This window comes from Sciurus vulgaris, assembly GCF_902686455.1.
Source record: "Sciurus vulgaris genome assembly, chromosome: 5".
Lineage (NCBI taxonomy): Eukaryota > Metazoa > Chordata > Mammalia > Rodentia > Sciuridae > Sciurus > Sciurus vulgaris.
In genome coordinates, this window is record NC_136465.1 from 173605192 (window position 1) to 173629396 (window position 24205).

At 38.4% G+C, this 24205-nt stretch overlaps 1 protein-coding gene across 3 annotated transcripts in view; it reads left to right on the plus strand.

The window, feature by feature from the left end:
* Nucleotides 1–24205, plus strand: part of XPNPEP3 (X-prolyl aminopeptidase 3) — a 60887-nt gene that overhangs the window by 30227 nt on the left and 6455 nt on the right. For all 3 annotated transcript variants that reach the window (XM_079140791.1, XM_079140792.1, XM_079140793.1), the window contains 4 exons: nt 2862–3064; nt 14225–14287; nt 15129–15242; nt 16530–16615. In XM_079140791.1, coding sequence (XP_078996917.1) covers nt 2862–3064; nt 14225–14287; nt 15129–15242; nt 16530–16615 — 466 coding nt within the window. The remainder of the gene's footprint in view (nt 1–2861; nt 3065–14224; nt 14288–15128; nt 15243–16529; nt 16616–24205) is intronic.

The following is a 24205-nucleotide window of genomic DNA, read 5'->3' on the forward strand; positions in this document are numbered from 1 at the left end:
TACTACAGAGCCACGTCCTCAGCCATCTTAAAATGTATTTTATTTTGAGACGGATTCTCTTAAGTTGCCCAGGCTGTCCACAAACTTGCAATCCTCTTGCAACTAAAAGAATTCTTTTAGAAAATGACTTCAAGTAAGATTGGGCATATTCAGAGTGGTATGGCTGTAGACACAGCCACATCAATGTTTATAGCAGCTCAATTCACAATAGCTAAAGTATGAAACCAATCTAAATGCCCATCAACAGATGGATGGAGGACTGGGGTTGTGGCTCAGTGGTAGAATGTTTGCCTAGCACATGTAAGGCAATGGGTTCAATCCCCAGCAGCACATAAAACTAAATAAACCAAATAAAGAAAAAAAAATTTTTAAACAGATGAATGGATAAAGAAATTGTGGTGTATATATACACAATGTAATATTACTGAGTCATAAAGAATGGCAGTATGGCATTTGCTGGTAAATGGATGGAACTGGAGACTGCTAAATGAAATAAGCCAATCTCTCCAAAATCAAAAGTCCAGTTTTTTTGCTGACATGTGGAAGCTAAACCCCAATATAGTGGAGGATGTGGAGAAGAGAAGTTCAGTATATTAGACAAAGGGAAACAAAAGGAAGGGAGGGGAATAGGAATAGGAAAGACAGTAGGATAAATTGAATATAATTTTCCTTTGTACATATATGGAAAATACCTAAGTGAATCCCAACAACATGCCCACCCACAAGAATGGGATCCTAATTAGAATAAGCTTTATTTCATGCTTGTATAATTTTATCAAAATGGATTCTACTGTCATAAGAAGAATCAATAAAAAAATGAAAAGACTTCAGAAATGATTTACAAGCAGTATAAGAAAGTCAGACTAAAATTTTAGATCGCATATTATCATGGACTAAAATCACTATTTCCTAACTTGACTATCTATTTTAGTTTCTAAATTTGACTCTGAGTAGTTTTGTTTGTATGTATGTGTGGCACTGGGAATTGGAATGCAGGGTCTTGCACATGCTAGGCAAGTGCTGTACCACTGAGCTATATCTCCATCCCTTTTTTAAAATTTTATTTTGTGGCTGAGAGCAGTGGCACACATCAGTAATCCCAGCAACTCAGGAGACTGAGGCAGGAGGATTGCAAGTTCAAAGCCATCCTCAGCAACTTTGCAAAGCACTGTCTTAAAAAATAAAATGGCTGGGGATGTGGCTCACTGGTTAAGGACCCTTGGACTCAATCCTTGGTAACCAAAATTTTTTTTTTTTTTTTTTTTTTTTAATTTTGAGACAGGTTCTCACTAAGTTGCCCACACTGGCCTCAAACTTACAATTCTCCTGCCTCAGCCTCTTGAATAGCTGCAGTTATAAGTGTGCTCCACCATGCCCAGCTCTAAGTGACTTTTGGATACTTCAAGAATAAAATGTTTCTCAGAGCTGAAGATTTATAATGTTTATAATGCAGTGCAGGTTCTAGAAGAAGTTCCAGAAGAAGAATCTCGAACATTCTGAGTGATAAAAATTTCACCAGAATAGCCAGGCACAGTGGTGCTCACCTGTAATCCCAGCTACTCAGGAGGCTGAGGCAAGAAGATCACAAGTTCAGGGTCATCCAAGGCAACTTAAGAGACCCTGTCTCAAAATACATTTTAAATCTTTTTTTGTAGATGGACACAATCAATACCTTTATTTTATTTACTTATTTATATGTGGTGCTGAGGATCAAATCCAGTACGTCACATGTGCTGTGCAAGCACTCTACCACTGAGCTCAAGCCCAGCCCTTAAATTTTACTTTGAGATAGGCTCTTGCCAAGTTGCCCAAACTGGCCTTGAACTTGTGATCCTCCTGCCTCAGCTTCCTGGGTAGCTGGGTTAACAGGAGTACGCCACCATACATGGCATTGAAATCATATTTATTTAAAATTTTTAAAACCTGGAGCTGAGGTAGCTCTGTCATGAGTAAGATAAGGTATTTCCCACAATGTACATGTAAAATCATTTTTATTTGAAAATGTTTAAGATATAGTATCACTAATATATATCCAAAGTTTTCTATATACTTTCCCTTTTCTATCCCAAGGTACTTTTCCATCATATAAAACATATAATCCTTCAGACTTAGATTTATGAATACCATTCATAAATTCCATTGTCAGAAAAAATAAATACATAAAAATGCATATATGGTGTTAAGTAAAAATCATTTTCATAGTGAGCCTTCATATCATGTATCTCAGATATATATATATATACCATTTCCTTAGGTCTGTAATCCTCAGGAGTCTGAGGCAGGAGAATCACAAGTTCAAGCCCAGCCTCAGGAACTTAGTAAGACCCTGTCTCAAAATAAGAAAGAGCTAGGAATGTAGCTCAGTGGAAAAGTGCCCCTGGGTTCAATCCTCAGTACCCCATAAAAATAGTATTGTTTACAACAAGAGTAGATAGCAGTTACAAAGGGAGAGGTGCACATATTATCACCTGGAGTCTATAACAAGGAATAATTGCCCCAAAATGAGGAAACTTGTTCTGGTAGTACTGAAGTCATTTTGTGAAAGGATGGGACACTTTCACATGAAGTCATGATCTGAGCACTTTCTTCTGATCTATTTTGTGTGCAGTTATTCAATAATACTCTGGATCAATAATGGTCATGGAGAACAATTGTTAATAATTGTTCCTTAACAACTAATAAATAATAAAGATAAAGCTTTAGTCCCATCTATCATTTTTATGGCATTTCTTCTTGTTTGTTTTATTTTTTGTTTGATTCTGGCCTCATAAGTGCTAAGCATGTGTTCTGTCTTGAGCTCTCCCCATCCCCCATCCCGTTAGTTTTATTTTCTAATTTCTTTTGTGACTTCTCATTCTAAGCTGAGTCGAACATCATTTGGTATGACTGGATGAAGCCTTCTCATGCACAGCTTCACTCTGACTACATGCAGAGTGTGACTGAGGCCAAAGCCAGAAGCAAGAACAAAGTTCGGGGTGTCCAGCATCTGGTGCAACGCCTCAGGCTGATCAAATCTTCTGCAGAAATTGATAGAATGCAGATTGCTGGGAAGCTGACATCACAGGTATGGTTCCTATTGAAAAGGTTTTTCTTTTTGGTACCAGGGATTGAACCTAGGGGCACCCTACCACTAAGCTACATCCCCAAGACTTTTTTAATTTTGAGACAGGGTCTCGGTAAATTGCAAAGCTGCCCTTCAACTTGTAATCCTTCTGCTTCAGCCTCCTGAGTAGCTGAGATTTCAGGCTTGGACTTGTTTTTTCCAAGTTACAAAAATCACAAGTTCTAAGGGTTCATTAGGCCTCTTCAGGTTATATACTTAATGTAGTAACCTCACAGAGAACTGAACATCTAGCTTCTACTTCATTATGTTCAGTGAACTTATCTAGAGACCTGCTCGGTACCTTGCAAGTAAATCTACCTGTTCTTTTTTTTTTTCTCTTCGTGATACTGGGGGTTGAACCAAGGGGCTCTGTAATGCTATAATGATAAGCCAAATCCCCAACCCTCTTAATTTTTTATTTTGAAACAGTATCTTGTTATATTGAGCAGACTGGCCTCAAACTTGCAATCCTCCTGCCTCAGCCCCCTGAGTCACTGGGATTGCAGATATGTGCCATCATACCCAGCCATAAGTCTGCCTTTCTTTTAATGGGAATAAGCATGCCATAGTTGAAGGGGCATCTTTTACTCTTCCATGTTAGTTGTTCCTCCTCTTGCCATGGTGGTTTGGTGTCTTAGTGTATGTTTTAATTGTGAGACTCATTTTGTTGGCTCTCTACTTGCCACTGTTGTCCTTACTCTTGGAATCAGATGCATTCCAGGCACCCTGTTTATGTTAGTAGGTCTTTTTCATCTGTGTGCCTTTCCTTATTAAAAGAAAATATCCAAAGTGGGTGTGGTGGCTATAGTCCCAGCTACCAGGGAGAATTGTTTGAGCCCAGGAGATCAAGACCAACTTGGCAAAATAATGAGATCCATTTCTAAAAAGAAAACAAAAACTCCCAAACCTACCTAGCCTATTATTGCTAACCCAGCTCCTAATTCCACTAAATCTCTTCCTTTGAGTAAGGTGATACCAGACCTTATTTAAGAGTCCCTTAGGTGTGAGTGATAGTCACTTGCATGGATAGATTGACTTAAATGTACTGTAGCAATTCCCATTATTATACACCTGGAAATTTGAAATATCAGGAACATTGAGTTATATCTAGTTCTTTCCCTTTGTCAGTAAGCCAAGTATCCTGATTGTCCCACCATCTTCTTATGCCTGTTTATCCGTAATAACAAAGCAGATAGCTAATTTTTACACATATTATGACAGATGGGACAGGGAAGTAGATAACTTTCTACCATAACATTTTAGTATGTTTTAAAAACATTTATCATCACAATAAAAGCGGCTATACAGTGTTCATTTACGTTATTATTAGTATTTTTCTGATAGTCCTACAAGTCACTTCCCAACACATGTCCTTCGTAAGATATATCCTATAAAACAAGCATCAAAAGACAAAGCCTCACCAGGCACACTGGCGCACTCCTGTAATTCCAGCAACTAGGGAGGCTGAGGCAGGAAGAACTCGAATTCAAAACCAGCCTCAGCAACAGCATATAGTCATAGAAAATACGCCTATCTTTTCTGCCATTTTAAAGTACATGTCACTCTTAAAAGTGTTTTGTGGGGCTAGGGATATAGCTCAGTTGGTAGAGTGCTTGCCTTGCAAACACAAGGCCCTGGCTTCAATCCCCAGCACCACAAAAAATAAATAAATAAACAAACAAAAAAAGTGTTTTTGTTAGGTTGGCTATTGTCCACATCTTTTGAGCTCTCCAGAAGAGAGGAGATTTTATAAGATACCTTCACTCCAAGGAGCATCTGAGTCAAAACCAAGAGAGAATATTATTGTCATGCATTTAGCATCTCTTGCACTCAAAGCGTCTCTTGAGCTTTTGAAATACCCCTTAACTGGCTCCCTTCCCTGTAACAACAATCTAACCTTTCTTCCATATATTGTTAATTTTTCATTTATTTTTATTGTCCATATTTTAAATGAATGACATGATTTGTGGTATGTATAGTGTCAACCTCAATAACAGATTCTCTGAAGAATTTTATTTGAGAACAGTAGTTCATTGCATTGGGAATGTACATGCCATAGTTGAACTATGAGTATATTCAAAGAGGTTGCAGCAAGGGGAAGTTTTTAAAGGAAAAAATGTGGAGGATTACATCAGATATTTTGAAACACTAATCCTTGGCCACAGGGATGAATAATAAGGGTGGTACCAGACTAAAGTTGAACAGTTTCACGGAAGTATTCTTATGCAATGGTCTTTGTGCATGGTTGCAGTTCTGGCAATCTTTTGTGATAATTATCAGGCAAATTATGTAGGAACCCTCCCTTCATATTCTTTCAGTTTTACTTATTTGTTAGAATTGATACAAGCAACTTCATTTTCTGACAACTTTCACAATATGCATAAGGAAATGATTACTACAGTAGTCAAATTTATCATTAATTTTAACCCACACTCTTTCCACCGAAATACACTTTTCTAGTTCAACTGCTGAACTGAGCTGTCCATTCTTATCATAAGAGGAAAGATTGAGGGGCTGGGGTTGTAGCTCAGTGGTAGAGCGCTTGCCTAGCACATGTGAGGCACTGAGTTCAATCCTCAGCACCACATAAAAACAAGTCAACAAAATAAAGGCATTGTGTCTGTCTACATGTAAAAACATTTAAAAAAAAAAAAAAAAAAAAAAGAGGAGAGATTGATTACAGAAAAATGGGACTATAGTGTTGGCAACCAGGGCAGTATTAGTAATTAGAGCTTCATTGAGCCCAGTGATATCTTAATATTCAGCACATTGCTGCCACCGCCTTTTTTTCACTCATTTCATACTGCTATAGGTTTATATTCCCTAGCTTTCCTGTGCCAGGCCCTGGGATGATTTAGGATATCAGTTAGTGTCCTGAACTCTAGGAACCTGATAAAAGGAGTCTGGGGGTTATGGATTAAGGGTTAGTTTTGTATATCAAATGTGTGCTGTAGGCAAGGCTGTTTTTTCTCTGTAGGAAATGTCTAGCTGGGACGAGCAGATAACAGAGCAATAAGAATAACAAAAATGAGGCGTGGTGGCACACAACCTGTAATCCCAGCACTTTGGTAGGCCAAGACAGGAGAATCAAAAGTTCGAGGCCAGACTCAGCAATTTAGTGAGACCCTGTTTTAGTCAGCTTTTTCGCTGTGACTAAATGATCTGACCAGCACAATTATAGAGGAGGAAGAGGTTATTTGAGGGCTCATAGTTTCAGAGGTCTTAGTCTATAGAAGGCCGGCTCCATTCCTCAGGGCTCTAGGTGAGTAGAACATCATGGTGGAAAAGCATGACAAAGGGAAGCAGCTCACATCACGGTGATCAGGAAGCAGAGAGAGATTCCACACTCCAGATACAAAATATATATCCTGTAGCCACACCCCAATTCCCACCTCCTCCAGCCACACCCTACCACTTCAATCAATCCCATCTGGGATTAATTTGTTGATTGGGTTAAGACGCTTACAACCCGATCATTTCTACTCTGAACCTTCCTGCATTGTCTCACATGTGAGCTTTTGGGGGACACCTCACATCCAAACCATAACAGGCCCTGTCTCAAAATGAAAAACAGGAAAGGGACTGGGAAAGTGACTCAGGGTTGAGGTGTCTCTGGGTTCAATCCCTGGTACCAAAAAAAAAATAGCCAGGCAAAATTGGTGCACACCTGTCTACTCTGGAGCCTGAGGCAGAAAGATCTCACATTCCAGCCCAACCTGAGTAACACAGCAAGACCCCATTTAAAAAAATAATAAATAAGGTAAAATAAAATTTAAAAATAAGAAAATGTAGTTAATATACTATTAATATTAGGTTTAGGCCCCCTGTCTTACCTAGGCCTAATATGGTAAGACAGGTCTATAGTACTGTACACAGGAACTGTACAGAGGAGAGTTTAGATTTTTGTTGTTGCTGGGGAATTGAACCCAGGGCCTTGTGGATGTGCTCTACCTCTCAGGTACACCTCCAGTGTCTCAGTTGGGCTTTTTATTTAAGTTATATATCCTTCACCTAATAACAACCCCTTGCTCAAAGGTTTTTCATCCTCCAATGTTAGTATGTCACTTGAATTATTTTAGTTGTTAGTGTGTCATAAGCTTAACTGAGTCATCAAAAATTACAGTGGTGTGGGTTCTTTTGGTTAGATTGCCATCTGTTGACCAAAGAGAGAAGCACATAAAGGATCCAGAGCTTCCTTTCAGCACACCACTGAAAATTTTAGCAGACCTTCCATCAGTTTGCATTTCCCTTCCAAATCCTCTTTTCTAGCTTCTAAAGCTTCCAGATTCCACTGATTTCAAAACATGTGATACTTCAAACCAAGAATGACCAGGCTCATTCTTTTATTATTATCTCTATTTTTCTTTGAAAATAAAACTTTATCTACATTTTAGTTCAGAATGAGTCAGGTGTGAAAAAGATGAAGAACAAACACCAAAAGAGAAAAAGAATGAGTCAGATGTGCTGGAACAACTGGATATCCACGTATGAAAGAATAAAATTTTATCTCCACCTCTTGTCACATAAAAAACAACTCAAAATGGATTAGTTCCTAAACATAAGAGAAAAAACTATAAAACTTGTAGAAGAAAACATAAAGTAAATCTTTATGAATTTTTTTTGGTTGCCATTGGATTCTTAGATTTGATACCAAAAGCAACGTCCACAGAAGAAGAAATAGACTTCATCAAAATTTGAAAATTTGTGTATGAAAAGATAATATGAATAAAGTGACAAAACCTACAGGATGGGAGAAAATATTACAAATAATTATATGATAGAGTCTAGTACCCAGAATATATAAAAAACTCATATAATTCAACCACAGAAACAAATAACTTGATTTTTTAAATGGATATTTCTCTAAAGAAGATATGCATATGGCCAATAAATGCATGAAAAATGCTCAGCATCTTTAGCCATTAGGAAACTAAAACCACAATGAGATACCATTTCATACCCACTAAAATAGCTGTTATATTAAGAAAGCAGAAAACAGCTTGTATTGTTGAGGATGCAGAGAAATTGTACTTTGCTAGTTGGAAAGTGAAATGTACAGCCAAAAGGTGCAGACAGCCCATATACCCACCAGTAAACAGACTGTGTCCTGTGCAATAGAATGCTAGACGCCATGAAAAGGAGTGAACACTATTGTGCATGGACCTTGAAAACTAAACATGTGAAATTAAAGAAGATACCCAAAGCTCACATATTCTATTGCTCCATTTATATGTAACATCCAGAACAAGTACATCCATAGGGACAGAAAGCAGCTTAGAGGATATTAGAGGTTGGGATGATAGGAGAGTGGAAATTAAATATTCTGATAGACGGGGGTAATGAAAAGGTTTTGAAATAAAGATAGATGGTAGTTGCAAAACGTAAATTTACTAAAAATACCATTGAATTGTTCACTTTTATTGGTTAATTTTATGTAATATGAATTTCAATTCAGTGAAAATGTGTTAGGTGTCTCCTAAGCATTCCTGCTTCTAAAGCCAACTGTACTAATAGTAGCAGTTCAACAACACTCAGTTGTTAAAGAAGATTCACAAAGCTTACCAATTTGCAATTATTACAAGAAAAGGGTTTAATATAGCAACAGCATTAAAGTGAAGATATGTATCATAGCCAATGGCAATTTTGCAGTAAGGGGCCCAGAATACCAAGTACAGGCTCCTACTACCCTTGCTAGGTAAGGACCAAGCAGGATGTATTTTCTTTCACAGATCAGGAGCCATCAATGTGTGCACAGAACACCTCAGAACCAGAGAACCTAAAATGGGATCTCGGGGTTTTGTTTTTTGTTCCATAGGTATTTTTCTCCTTGAATGATAGCAAAGCACTTCAGAGAGTTCACCAATGCTTTGAGACCAAGTTCAAAGCATTTATCTGTTACCAGTACTGACAAGCTGATACAAACTACTCTGGAGCCAGGCAGGGTGACGCATTCCTAATCCTAGTGGTTTTGGAGTCTGAGGCATAAGGATTGCAAGTTCAAGGCCAACCTCAGCAACTTAGCAAAGCCCTAAGCAACTTAGTGAGACCTTGTATCAAAAAAAAATTTTTAAGTGTTACCAAATTTTTATACCTTTTTATTCTATTTTTAATTTATTTTTTACAGTGGTGCTGAGGATCAAACCCAGTGCCTCACATGTGCTTTCTACCACTGAGCTACATACATTCCCAACCCTCGTCTCAAAATTTAAAAAAATAGAAAAGGACTGGTGATCTTGCTCAGTGATTAAGCACCCCTGGGTTCAATCCTCAGTACCAAAGGAAGGAAGAAAAGGAAAAAAAAAAAAAAAAACCTGCTCTGAAACTCCTTACAGAACTACTAATCAGTGTGCTTCTGACCTTAACCAGGATCAGTGCCATGCAAGAACTTCAGCAAAACAGTACACACATACATTTCAAGACTGCTTTTCTGTCTTCTGCCTTTAACCTTCCCAAAGTTAAGCATTCTTTTTTTCCCTTAACTATTCCTCACGTGTTGTTTCCGTCATGTTAGTAATCTTCCTCTACACCCTTCAGTGCTGTAGCCACAGCCAGACCAGCAAGACTACTTCCTAATACATGATAAGCATCTATTTGTTTCTTCCTTCAAATCACTGATATTTTTTCCCATCAAATCATTGATTTTTTTTTTTTTTTTAATAAGCTAAGAACAACTCTGAGGTACAATGATAAGGTTCCTCACTGAATTACCTCAGCTCAGTGATCAGATGTCTTTGGATAAGGTGTAAAATCAGGTATAAATCCACAGTATATCTCCACACTTCTTTCACTTGACCATGCTATTATTCCCTGCCCCCAATACCTGTATTTATTTATTTTTAAACATTCTTTAGTTGTAGATGGACACAATACCTTTATATTATTTATTTTTTTATGTTTTGCTGAGAATCGAACCCAGGGCCTCACATATGCTAGGCAAGTGCTGCACCACTGAGTCCTAACCCCAGCCCAGCCATGCTGTTTTAACTGTTGTAAAATAATGTAAGTTGTGGGATTCCCTTTGTCAACCCAGCAGTGAGTTTGGCCTTATTTTCCTTAATAAATAACTTAAAACTGCAAGTCATCATATTCCTTAAACATTCTCAATTCCAATTTAAAATGTTTTGTGAAAAAAAATATTTTTTTTTGGGTGCTTCACATTAGGGCTTCACACATGGTAAGTAAGCACTCTACCACTGATCTATATCCCCGACCCTCTGTAAGATTTTTTGATATCTAGCCAGTGTTGGTCCATGCCTGTAATCCCAGTGATGTGGGAGGCTGAGACAAGAGGATCACAAGTTCAAGGCCAGCCTGGACATTTAAAAATCAAAAAGTTTTTTTGGGTGGTGGGCATCTAGGCAAAATAATTTCCTTAATAATTATACTGTGCTGGACAAATGGTATATAGCTATAGTCCCAGCAACTCAGAAGGCTGAGGTAGGAGGATTACAACTTCAAGGCTAGCCAGCCTGGGCACTTGAGCAAGACCCTTTCTCAAATTAAAATTTTGAAAAGGGGAGGGGTTATAACTTGGTGGTAGAAGGCTTCCCTAGCATGGAAAAGGGCTGGGGTTCAATCCCCAGCACACCCCACCCCCAAACAAGAATAATTATGCTTTATTTAGGGGTACTGGGGATTGAACCCAGTGATACTTTACCACTGAGCCACATCCCCAGCCCTTTTTATATGTTATTTTGAGACAGGGTCTCACTAAATTGCTTAGGGCCTCACTAAGTTGCTGAGCCTGACTTTGAACTCACGTTCCTACTGTCTGCCTCCCTTGCTATTGGGATCACAGGTGTGCACCACTGTACCTAGCCTGTATTCTTTTTATTGTTGATAATATTAACATCTACTCAGTTACTTTGGGTGGAAATATGGAAGTTATTCTAGAAAATTGTTTCTCCCTAACCCTTGCATCTAATTAAATGTCAAATTCACTTTTGGGGATACAGAATGTTATAGTGAAAAACACTTAACAGACTTGGGCTTACCTGCTGACCTTGTCATCTGGGCCAAGTTACTAAACCTCACTGAGCCTGAATTTCTGTGGCCATAATGAGGATAATATTGCCTGTCTCATAGAGTTGTGGAAAGATGGAATGAAATAATGAAAAGTGCCTAGCACAGTAGAGCCCCTCATTCTTATTCTACCCTAGGCAAAGTTGTCTTTTCAATTCTGTCCCTCTCCTAGTTAAAGTTCTTTGGCTGTTGGCTCCCTGTAGTTTCTGGTTTTAAAGTTCAAAATGCTCATGCAAGACTTTTCATGATCTGGTCCCTACTGTCTACGTTTCAGGCTTTATCTCATCTTATTCCTCCATGTGTGCTTAACATTCTAGCCACAGTGAACTCTGGGACGTGCCACAGTCTCATGTCATCTCTCTACCTACCTGCAGTTCCCTCCCCTCTTTTTTTTTTTTTTTTTTTTTCCTTTCTTTTCTTTTTTTCCTTAATGCGATGCTGGGTTATCAAACCCAGGGCCTCACACATGCTAGGCAAGTGCTCTACCACTGAGGTACACACCCAGCCCTCCCCTCCTTTTCAAATGTCACAGTCTCCCTTCTCTCATATTACACACACCTACATTAAAAATATTTATGACTAAAATTTATTTTCTTTCCACTCTCCCTTCTCCATAAGCTATACATTGTTCTTTCATGATGTGTTCTGATTATGACATATTCAGAGAAAAAAGCAAAGAAACCCATTTTACATTTTTCAAGAATCAAAATACAAATATTTAAGTAGCACCTGTTAAAGTAAGAAGGCCAAAGTGTCATTTGGGAGTATGGACTGCTTTGTGACAAGAAAGTACTCATCATTAAGAAGTACTCATCATTAAGTCTGTCCCTTGATCTTTACAGGAAGAATGTCAAGCACATAATAAGGATAGGTGGCATTTGAACCATGTCCCATATATACCTGGAATCATCTGTGAAGACATTGACTCCTAGTAGACATATTCATGACAGAAAGAAGTGAAGTGAGGTCAGGCATCCACCTAGTAAGGAAGAGAGGAACCTTCCCATCCTGATTAGTCTGCATAGCACTGAAAAACACTATGGCCTCTAAGATTCCCAGTGCCATTCAGTAAGAGTTCAAAATCAAATCAGTAAAAAGAAAAATAAAACTAACTAAAACTACCCATAGTTTTTCCTTTTTTTTTTTTTTTTTTTTTAGTCTTCTTGCTAAAAATATAGTGCTAAGGAGTTATCTATTAACATTTGTATATAATTATATATGTGTATCCTTTAGCTAATTGTAATTGCTCATTCATCCATCAGATATTTATTTAGTAACTACTTTGTGCCAGGCACCATTCTAGGTTCTAAGGATACAATGGTGAGCAAAATAGCCTGTCCATATGTCTCTGTCCTGTTAGTTTGCATTCTAGTTGAGGAGAGACAGTAAGCAAACATGATATATAGTCATCTGGAAATAGGTGCTGTGAAGAAAGAGGAAGCAAAAGCAGAGGATAAAGTGAAGGAAGGAGCTAGTTTAGAGAGGATAGTCAGGCAAGGCATCTGCAGAGAAAACACCATTAGGAAAGATTGGAAGGCAGAGAGGGAGCCGCTGTTCAGACATGCCCACTGCTGCCCTACTTGCTGTTCGCCCTGTTGGGCTTTTTATGTTATTTACATCATTGCTGTGAATGTTGTATTTACTCTCGGGTCAGGGTATTAACAGCTTGAGAGAAGAGCTTTCTTGTTATATCATTTGATTATATCCCTATAAAACTGATCTGCTTTTATTCAGCAAGACAGTGGAACTCATAGAGCTGACACAGTTCCCCTTTTCACATTGGCTGCCTAGAAAACCGAAATTCGTGACCCACCCATAATAGCAGTAGTAGTCATGAAGGTTATTATGGTGTGCTTTATTATTTTGAGTTTCATTCGCCCTACACCTTATTTTTTCTAAACAAAATCTTTTTGTGGTGAGGGGATAAGTATATATTCTTATAAAAATAGAAAACACACATATCTATCCCAAAGAATTAATAAAAAGTAGTTATACTACAGGCCAGTGGTTATTGGGGCAAGGGAGGCAAGCGTTTGGTCCCTGAGAGGTTATTTTGGCAGTGTCTGTTCGTCGCAGTTGTAGGATGCTGCTACATCTGACATTGAACAGGACACCACAAAGAATTCTCTGGCCCCAAATGCCAGTCGTCCTAAGGTTGGGAAACCTTGCTGTAGACTAGGCCATTCAATCTATAATTTCATACACTGGAGCTATATAGAAGCATCTTGTTATGTAAATGACAGATGTGTTTCTTAGTCGTTTGTGCTGCTGTAACAAGGTACCTAGGTTGAGTAATTTATAAGCAATAGATTCTTATTTCCTTATGGTTCTGGAGGCTAGGAAGTATAAGATTAAGGTGACAGCAGGTCTACTTTCTGGGCCCATTCTTCATAGATGGTGCCCTCTAGGTGTCTTCATAAGACAGAAGGGACAGAAGGGCAAGAAAGGAGGAATGCTATGTACTTTCATGGTAGGAAAGCAAGAGGGGCTTAACTTCCTCCCTCAAACCCTTTTGTAAGATTGCTAATCCCATCTATGAGGGCACAGTCCTTGTGATTTTATGATTTTAATCACTTCTCAAAAGACCCTAAGCTCTTTTCTTTCTTTCCTTCCTTTTTTTTTTTTTTTTAAGTTGTAGATGGACACAGTACCTTTTTTAAAAATTATTATTTATTTTATTTTTATGTGGTGCTGCAGATCAAATCCAGTGCCTCACATGTGCTAGGCAAGCACTCTACCACTGAGCTACAACCCAGCCCATCCCTAACCTCATAATACCACCACAGTGGGGATGAACTTTCACTGCGAGTTTTGGAGAGGACACAGTCAACCTGAGCAGTCTTTGTGTTGCTCACCGTAGCATGTGGTGTGCACTCAGTGGGAAGGCTGGGTGCCCCACTGTCATCGCTCAGGTGGTGAAAGCCATGTTTTTTCCCTTCAAGAAATCTATATCATGCCCACTTAGTCACAACCTCAGGTTGACAAAACAAAGGGGAAAGGTGTGTTTTATTTGAACTCTAGTGTTTTGAATGTTTGAGGAAACGACATAGTTGAATTAACTATGTGCTGTGCTCCTTTCATCCTCCATTCTCTTTGCAGGCTTTCATAGAAACCATGTTTGCCAGTAAAGCCCCTGTGGAGGAGGCCTTTCTTTATGCCAAGGTGAGCCTCAGATGGTGGGAAAGTCTTGCTGGAGATGACTGTAATTCATTGATTTACAGGTGACATGCATTAGGCTTTCATGGTAGTGCAAAATGTTCTTGGGGAGGGTTTGGTTCTAAATGTTATTGGTTACTTATTAGATGAGTCTAAAACATGCAGTGCTATAATTAAAGGAAGAAAATTGCAAAGTGGAACAGATGAAGAAGGAAACTGTGTAAGATGAGAAAAATAATACTGTTTTGGTAAACATGAAGGAAGAAGGGTGTGAGGTAGCATGTGGGTAGTGGCAGATAGATACCTCCAGTCTACATCTCCATCCAGAGCGCAGTGAAATTGGCAAATTTACCAGTCGCCCAGATCCTTTTTCACTTACCGAGAACATTTAGATTGGTAGCTATTTGAAAGGTTGAAATTAATAATTTTAGAGCTATTGTTAAAAATATAAGCCATATTTTGTTATTTAGATAAATAAGAATAAACATAGTATGATTTATACCATTGTGTCTCTGGCTCACCAGAGGTCTTCTCTGTCCTCTTCTGGACTTATCTTGAAAAGCATAAGAAATTTAGAGAACACTCAGAAGAAAAAAACAGATTTAATAATGAGCTTAAATAATAGGACTCGTGAGAGTAGAAGGGTATGTATAGAGTAAATCATAGTACATGGGGGAGAATCAAAGACTGAAAGCATGAAAAGTTCAGTTAGATGTGTCCACTGGTTTTCTAGGAATCACTTATATATAGTAAGTGCAGGCATGGAGGCGCAGGCTGCTGAAGACAGCCTTGGGCTGGGCAGGCCTGCAGAGATCCTCCAAAAGTCTTGCTATGTTGTTTTTCACAGTTTGAATTTGAATGCCGGGCTCGTGGAGCAGACATCTTAGCCTACCCACCTGTGGTTGCTGGTGGTAATCGGTCAAACACTTTGCATTATGTGAAGAATAATCAACTCATCAAGGTACATAAAATGCCCCCAGTGGCTCCCATGAGGTCCAGATGGCCTAATAGAGAACTCAGTAACCTTCCACTTCCATAGACTGCCATTTAAAAGGCTTTTTGTTGTTTATAAAATGATTTTACAGACATTATCTCATTTGTCCTTGCATTGTCCTTGTTAGATGGGAGCAATTAACATGCCTGCTTGGTAGATAAGGAAAATAAACTTTTAAAAACTTAGCAGCTCATTAGTAGAGAACCAAGTATTGTATTCTAAAGCATCTGCTCTTTTCATTTTTTTAACACTCCTTTTATGATATGGTGACAGCAGTGGGCCAAGCATATTTTAGAGACAGAAGAATTTTAAGAAAACCTTATTGGCTATGAGGAAACATCCTTTATGATTTTCTTCCCATACAACAAGTGAAGAATCATGTATTCCTTTATTAAGTCCACTCCTTGACAGGATGTGTTGGCACATTCCTGTAATGCCAGCAACTGTGGAAGGCTAAGGCAGGAGAATTGCAAGTTCTAGATCAGCCTGTGCGAGTTAGTGAGACCCTGTCTTTAAATAAAAAGTGCTGGGGATGTAGCTCAGTGGTAGAAAAAAAAAAATTATAGCTCTTTAATTCCATCTATAAGAAGTTCTGAAATAGGCATAACTAATTTATGATGATAAAAACCAGGTAAGTGGTTGTTTCTAATAGGGGTATCTGGGAAAGAGCTTACATCAGTTATGCATTTAACAAAACTGATTTAACTCCATTTACTTAAGATCTGTGCAAATTATATCTCAAAATATTGGTTAGGCCAGGCGTTGTCCACACCTGTAATCCCCCAACAACTTGGGAGATTGAGGGCAGGCAGATAACAAGTTCAAGGCCAGACTGGACAACTTAGTGAGACTATCTCAAAATTTAAAAATTGGACGTAGCTCAGCAGTAGAGCGCTTGCCTAGTGTATGCAAGGCCTTGGGTTCAGTCCCCAGTATAGTCAATCAGTCAGTGCTTTCTGTTGTTTCCAGGAATTGAACCCAGGGGTGTTTAACTACTGAGCCATATCCCCAGGCCTTTTTATTTTGAGACGGGGTCTCACTAAGTTGCTTAGGACCTCGCTCAATTACTGAGGCTAGCTTTGAACTTGCAATCCTCCAGCTCAGCCTCCTGAGCTGTTGGGATCACAGGCATGTGCTACCACACCTGACGAGTCAGTGCTTTTTTTAAAATAAAATAAAAGGAATATTTTAGATTGGATGAAAGAGCTTATGATTGTAAGATCACCTTCTTTGACCTTCCTTTCTGCGTTCTAGAATGGGGAACTGGTGCTTCTGGATGGAGGTTGTGAGTCTTCCTGCTATGTGAGTGACATCACCCGTACCTGGCCTGTTAATGGCAGGTAGGGATTTTACAAAGTAACATGTCTTGCTGCTTCTTAGCATGAGTTGGTTAATAGATGTATTTGGAATAAATGACTAAAGAAATAAACAGGGTTCTTGTAGGTCAGGTTAACTGCCTTTGACGAACTCCTGACATATTCTAAGACTTTTTTGTTGTTGCTTATCACATAGCCGAGTCAGGAGCCTAGAAACACTATGTTAACTAGCACACTCACATGTTTTTTACAATTAGTATGAAGTATTTTGATAGGTTTTTTTCCCCCTGATTGCAAAGGTAGTATTTTGGGTATGGCACATTAGGTTGGTTGTATTAATCTTCCAAAAGTAATAATTATGAACAAAATATTAAAACAGCTGCTTGAAAGTACCAGAAAGCTTCCACAGATAGGAACTATATGTCTCTCTTTGAAAGAAAACTATAAATGGGTACATTTAGTGGTTAAGGCTTTTTACCTGAGGATTCCCCAATCCACGTTGCTTTGGCAACATACAGCCACAACCTTATTGCTTAAGTTGATAGATTTAGATTCTTGCAGACTATCTAGAAACATCGGAGGAAATTCCTCAAAAGAAGGAGGCACAGAGTGTGAGCCCCCAAGTCTACATATAAAATATTCAGAAATCTTTAAATGAATTTTGGGGAGGCCTCAGGACATTCAGCAAAATACCAGCAGCTAGAAGCTGAATAAACTGAGCAGAGATTTTAGTTGCTTCCACTGAAAGAAGAGTTTATAGTTTTTTAGCCAAGCTAAAAAAAAAAAAAAAAATCACTCTTCAGGAGAACATAACCCCTAAAGCAGCTACCAAAAAATACTATAAATAGGTATAGCTAAAAAAAAAAAAAAATTAAGTGGAGAAATTAAGATAGAATATTAACACCCATTATGAAAAATTTTATTGACCAAAAAGACAACAAGAAAGGAAAAACAAAAGCAGAAGAACAAAAAGATGTGTGGAAAAAATAGTAAAATGACAGAACTAAATCCACCTGTATTATACCAGGCTTTATACCATTTACCAAAGAAGCACTGTCAAATACAGAAGACATAAACTGGTTGATAATAAAAGGATAAAGACAGACATACTATGCAAATGTCAATCATAAGATAACTGGAAAGGTAATGCCCAGTGCAGTGGTACACTGCTATAATCCCAGTGACTCAGGAGGCTGAGGCAGGAGGATCTCAAGTTTGAAACTAGCCTGGCAGCCAGAGAGACTCTGTCTCTAAGTGAAATTAAAAGGGCTGGGTATGTCCTTCAGTCTTCTGGGTTCAATCCCCGGTACCAAAAAAAAAAAAAAAGGAAAGCTGAAATGGTCATATTAATACAGACAAAATAGATTTGAAGACAAAGGAATATTAGTGGAGGCAAAGAGGAGCATTTTGATGATGATGATGAAAGTGTCAATATGTCAGACAGACATAACAGTTATGAAGTTGTGACTAAAACAGAGCTTAAAAATACATGAAGGACTAGGCTGGAGAGATAGCTCAGTCAGAGTGCTTGCCTTACAAGCACAAGGCCCTGGGTTTGATCCCCAGCACCACAAAAAAAAAAAAAAAAAAAAATACACGAAGGACTAAAAGGAGAAATACACAATCCCACAATCATAGTTGGAAATCTTGACAAATCTTCCTTATTAATTTATAAAACAAGTATAAGAAGGAAGATATTTATAAAATAACATATCCAACAACTACAGATGATACATTCTTTTCAAATAGGCATAAAAGAGCATTCACTAAGACTATCTGATGAGCTATAAAACAAGTCTCAATTTCAGAAAGGTGAAGATTTATATGTTCTCTGACTATAATGGAATTATATTAGAAAATCATAACAAAAAATAATAATAAGGTATATAAGGGCTGGGGTTGTGGCTCAGTGGTTGAGCACTTGCCTAGCATGTGCTGGGTTCAATGCACTGGGTTCAATCCACAGCACCACATAAAAATAAATAAATAAAATAAAGGTATTGTGTCCATCTACAACTAAAACTATCGTAATAAAAGAAAGCTACACACACACACACACACATTTTATCCCCCTTCTACAAGGATTGAACCCAGGGGCGCTTTACCACCTAGCCACATTCTCAACCCTTTTTATTTTTTATTTTGATACAGGGTCTAGTTAAGTTGCTTAGGGTCCCACTGAATTGCTGAGACTGGCTTTGAACTTGAGATCCTCCCACCTCAGTATCCCAAGCTGCCACTAATATTTTTAAACCTCCAAATAGATATAAATTAGTGAATGCATTCTAAATAACCTATGCATCTAATGAGCAGCAAAAAAAAAAAAAAAAATGTATTTTAAGTAGAGTAGAAATTAAAATACTACATATAAAGATGTGTGGGGCAGTACGCCATGGCATACACCTGAAATCCCAGCAGCTCAGGAGGCTGGGGCAGGAGGATCGCAAGTTCAAGACCAACCTCAGCAACTTAGTGAGTCCCTAAGGATGTGTCGAGACCCTGTCTCAAAATAAAAATTTTTAAAAAGGCTGGGGATGTAGCTCAGTGTAACATTTCCCTGGGTTCAATTCCTAGTACCAAAAAAAAGATAAAGAATTAGCAAACCAAAGACTAGAATATGCCAGGTGCCATGGCATAGACCTGTAATCCCAGCAGCTTGGGAGGCTGAAGCAGGAGGATCCCAAGTTCAAAGCCAGCCACAGCAAAAGCCAGGTGTTAAGCAAGTCAGTAAGACCCTGTCTCTAAATAAAATACAAAATAGGGCTACGGATGTGGCTCAGTGGTCGAGTACCCCTGAGTTCAAGCCCGGATACCTGTGACCCACCCTCTTCCCCCCCAAAAAAAGACTAGGACATAAATTTCACTAAATGAAGATTTAAAACAGACACTTGACAAAGGAATATATACAAATGACCTGTACATACTTCAGTGTTAGTCATTGGAGAAATGTAGGTTAAAATGCACAGTGAGAGAATATTACTACTAAAATGGCTAAAATTAAAGACTAAGCATACCAGTGTTTAGCAGTAATGCAATACAGCTAAAACTGTGATGCCTTGCTTTTGGTAGTACATAATGTTTACATTTGGGGGAAAAAATCTTCAGTTTCTTATTCAATTAAATAAATGGTGACCTTTTGATCTAGCAATTCCATTCCTAGGTATTTACCTTAGAGAAATGAAAACATGTCCAGAAAGACGTGTATAAGAATGTTTATAACAGCTTTATTCACAATTGCCAAAACCTGGAAACAATCAAATTATCTATCAACAGGAGAATGAATATGCAATTTGTGGTGTACATTATGCAGTTTTAAGCAGTGAAATACTGCTTAGCCATAAAAATATTCTACAGATTAGATGAATTGTATAACTATTATGCTCAAAGAATAAAGTTGCACACAGAAGAGTACCTATCATATGATGTACTGAATGATCAGAACCAAGGTGCAAATCATCAAGACAGTCTTTGCCTCTGGAAGAAGGGGTATTGATTAGAAATAGAAACAAGGAAAACGCCTGTCATCTCAGCTACTCAAGAGCCTGAGGATCGCATATTGAAGGCCAACAGGAGCAACTTAATGAGACCCTGGCTCAAATTTTCAAAAAGGACTGGGGGTATAGCTCAGTGGGTAAAGCATCCCTAGATTCAATCCCCAATACCATGAAAAGTAAGGAAGGAGGAAGAAAGGAAGGAAAGCTAGTTTTCTGGGAGGTTAAAATTTCTGTATAATGATAGAGATATGGATCTGTTGGTCAAGATTCCCCAGAGAAACAGAACCAGTAGGTACATGTGTATGTATACATAGTTACATATCACTTAACAATGGGGACATGTTCTGAGAAATGCTCCCTAAGATGATTTCATCATTATGTGAACATCATGGGGTACACTTAGGTGGTATAGGTCACTCACTCACTATGGTCTTTTTTTTTAAATGTTTTTATTAGTATATTATAGTTACATAAGAATAGTGTTCATCAAGATGCATATTCATAATGCATGGAATATAACTTGCTCCATTTCGATCCCTAGTACTTCCTCCCCCGCCCCATTCTCCTTCTGCTACACTTCTTCCTTCTGTTATTTATTGTTTTTTTTAAACTGGTGTTTTATAGATATACATAAGGGTGGAATTCGCTGTAGTATATTCATATATGTACATAGTATAATTTGATCAACTTCTTTCTGCAGGTCCTCCCTTTTCCTGTTTCTCCTCTCTCCCGCTCAAACCCTTCCTCTACTCCACTGATCTCCCTTCTATTTTCATGGTGTCCCGTCTACTTTTTTTCCCCCTTATTTCACTCTAGCTTCCAAATATGAGAGAAAACATTCAACCTTTGATTTTTCTGAGTCTGGCTTCTTTCACTCTTTCACTTAGCATGATATTCTCCAGTTCCATCCATTTAGCAGCAAATGCCATAATTTCATTCTTCTTTATGGCTGAGTAAAACTCCATTGTGTTTATATACCACATTTTCTTTATCTATTCATCTGTCGATGGGCACGTGGGCAGGGTCCATAACTTGGCTATTGTGAATTGAGCTGCTATAAACATTGACGTGCCTATATCATTATAATATGCTGATTTTAGTTCTTTTGGATAAATACCAAGGAGTGGGATAGCTGGGTTATATGGTGGTTCTATTCCTAGTCTTTTGAGGAATCTCCATACTGCTTTCTAAATGGTTGTTCTAATTTGTAGACCCAGCACAATGTAAGAGTGTACCTGCTTTCCCACATCTTCATCAGTGTTTATTATTCTTTGTGGGTCCTTTTTTTGCAGGGTTTTCGGGGACAGGTAATCAGGGATTGAACCCAGGAGTACTTAACCACTGAGCCACATCCCCAGCCCTTAGTATTTTTTATCTTGAGACAGGTTCTCCCTAAGTTGCTTAGGGCCTTGCTAAGTTTCTGAGGCTGGCCTTGAACTTGCCATTCTTCTGCCTCAGCCTCCTGAGTTGCTGGGATTACATGAGTGTGCCTTGCCCCTGGCTGTCATTTGTATTCTTGATGATTGCCATTCCAACTGAAATGAGATGAAATCTCACTGTAGTTTTGATTTGCATTGCCCTGATTGCTAAGGAGTTGACATTTTTTCATACATTTTTTGACCACTCTTATTTCTTCTTTTGATAAATATTCATTTAGTTCTTTTGCCCATTTATTGATTTTTTTTGGCATAAAGTTTTTTTTGAGTCCTTTATATATTCTGGATATTGTTTTTTGTTTGTTTGTTTTTGTTTTGTTTTTTTGTTTGTTTGTTTGTTTGTTTTTATGGTGCTGTGGATTGAACCCAGGGCCTTATGCTTGCAGGGCAAGCACTCTACCCACTGAGCTATATCCCCAGCCCTCTATATTCTGGATATTAGTTCCTTGTCCAAGGAATAACTGGTAAAGATTTTCTCCTATTCTGCAGGCTCTGTCTTCATTCTCATTTCCTTTAAAGAAACTTTTTGATTTGATGCCATCCCACTTACTGATTCTTGGTTTTATTTCTTGATCTTTAGGGGTCTTATTAAGAAAGTTGGTGCCTGGGCCAATATGTTTGAGCCTGTGTTTTCTTCTAGCAGTTACAAAGTTTCTCATCTAATTCCTAAGCCTAAGCTTTTGATCATCATTGAGTTGACTTTTGTGCAGAATGGCAAATAGGGATCTAGTTTCATTCTTCTACATATGGCTATTCAGTTTTCCCAGCTCACTGTGGTCATTTGATGTAGTCAAGAGATGCAGTAAACACGGGACATGTAAAACTGCAGCCGGTATAACACAGCAGACTGTTTTACATTCAGTTTTGTGTGTGTGTGTGTGTGTGTGTGTGTGTGTGTGTGTGTGTGTGTGTGCACGCACGCAGTACTGGAGATTTAACCCAGGGGCACACTACCACTAAGCTACATCCCTAGTCCTTTTTATTTTTTTTTTGAGACAGGGTCTCACTAAATTGTCCAGGTTGGCCTCAAACTTGCAATCCTCCTGCCTCAACCTTCTGAGTAGCTGGATTACAGGTGTGCACCACCATGCCTGGCTTACAGTCAACTTTTTTTTTTTTAATTTTTGAAATGAAAATAAACTTAGCATTTTATCATCTTCATGATAACACAATGAAGCTTACTTGGATCACTTGTTCCTTGCTCTTCATATCTCCTCCCAGTTTCAAAATGCTTGCATCTCTTAAAAACCAGCGTTGTCTTAGAGCTGTAGTTAGGCTCAGCACACTTGAGCCTCAGCCCAATCTTCTTTGTAGTTTTAGCCTTTTTCCTGAAAATCAGCTTAGTCTGCCCCCCACAGCCACTCTGTTTTCTGTCATAACAATGCCACTTTCCCTGTGCATACAGAGAATCCTTGCCCCTCTTGTACCATGTCACTTTATGGGGTTAGTTGTTTGTCACACATTTTATACAAAGTCTGGCAGGTTTTAGGAATGTTCACCAGTAGGTTGGGACTGAGACATAAGGATCACCTGAGCCCAGGAGTTCAAGACTGTTCCAGGCAATATAGCAAGACCTGGTCCCAAAAGAAATAAGATTTAAATGAGGGCTGGGGTTGTGAGCACTTGCCTAGCATGTGTGTTGCACTGGGTTCGACTCTTAAAACCACATATAAATAAAACAAAGATTCATTGACAAGTAGAAAAAAAAAATTTAATTAAAAATTTTTAAATAATGATAAGTAAATGTGTGATATGTTAAATACATAAACAAGTAACCATCATTTATAAGCATTAACTAGTATTACATACTGTACATAATTGTATGTGCTGTACTTTCATACAGCTGACCGCACAATAGGTTTGTTTACACTGTCATCACCACACATGAGAAGTGTGTTGCATTGACATTTTGATGGCTGTGATGGCACTCAGGCAGCTCTGTTGTCTTATGAGACCACTCTACATGTGCAGTTCATCACTGACCAAAATGGCATTCATGGCTGTGAATAGATGTGTTTTTATGTATGTTCAGGTAGGTAGACTAAGGAATTGACTCATGCAGTTGGGGGTCTGGCATGTCTGAATTTTGTAGAGCAGGTAGCAGGCCAAAAACTCAAGTAAGAGTTGATGATGCAGCTTTGAGTCCAAAACCTATAGAACAGACTAGAAATTCACGCAGGATTTATATTACAGTTTTGAGACAGAATTCTTTCTCCAGTTCTGGCATTTGAGTTTGTTTATTGTAGGCTACCTTTTGGTCCATGTTTCAGCCATCCAAACTGTTAGAGCTTTTTTGCCCCCTTGAACTACAACACTGAATCCAGAATCTCTTGCTTAGTGAAACCATAATAATAAATTCAGCCTGATCTAATTCTGTGTTCCTTCTGCCATTATGCTACACTGTAAATATCCATCCCCATATATATCCCACATTTTATATATTGGAAAAGTCACAGTTCTTTTTGGAGTATAGTACATCTCCTTGTGGATCACACTTTGTACCTAACCTTTCAGAGACTGTTGGGACTTAAGTCTAGTTTAGGTATAGAAGCAACCAAGGCAATTACTCAGTGGAGTTACCTGTGGGTTCTCAGGAAAAAGAGAGTTAACCTTAGGGGAGAAAAGAAGCTTCACCAGAATTTAGGAGTTCATTGTCCTCAGCTTCATGAGGATTGGTGTATTCA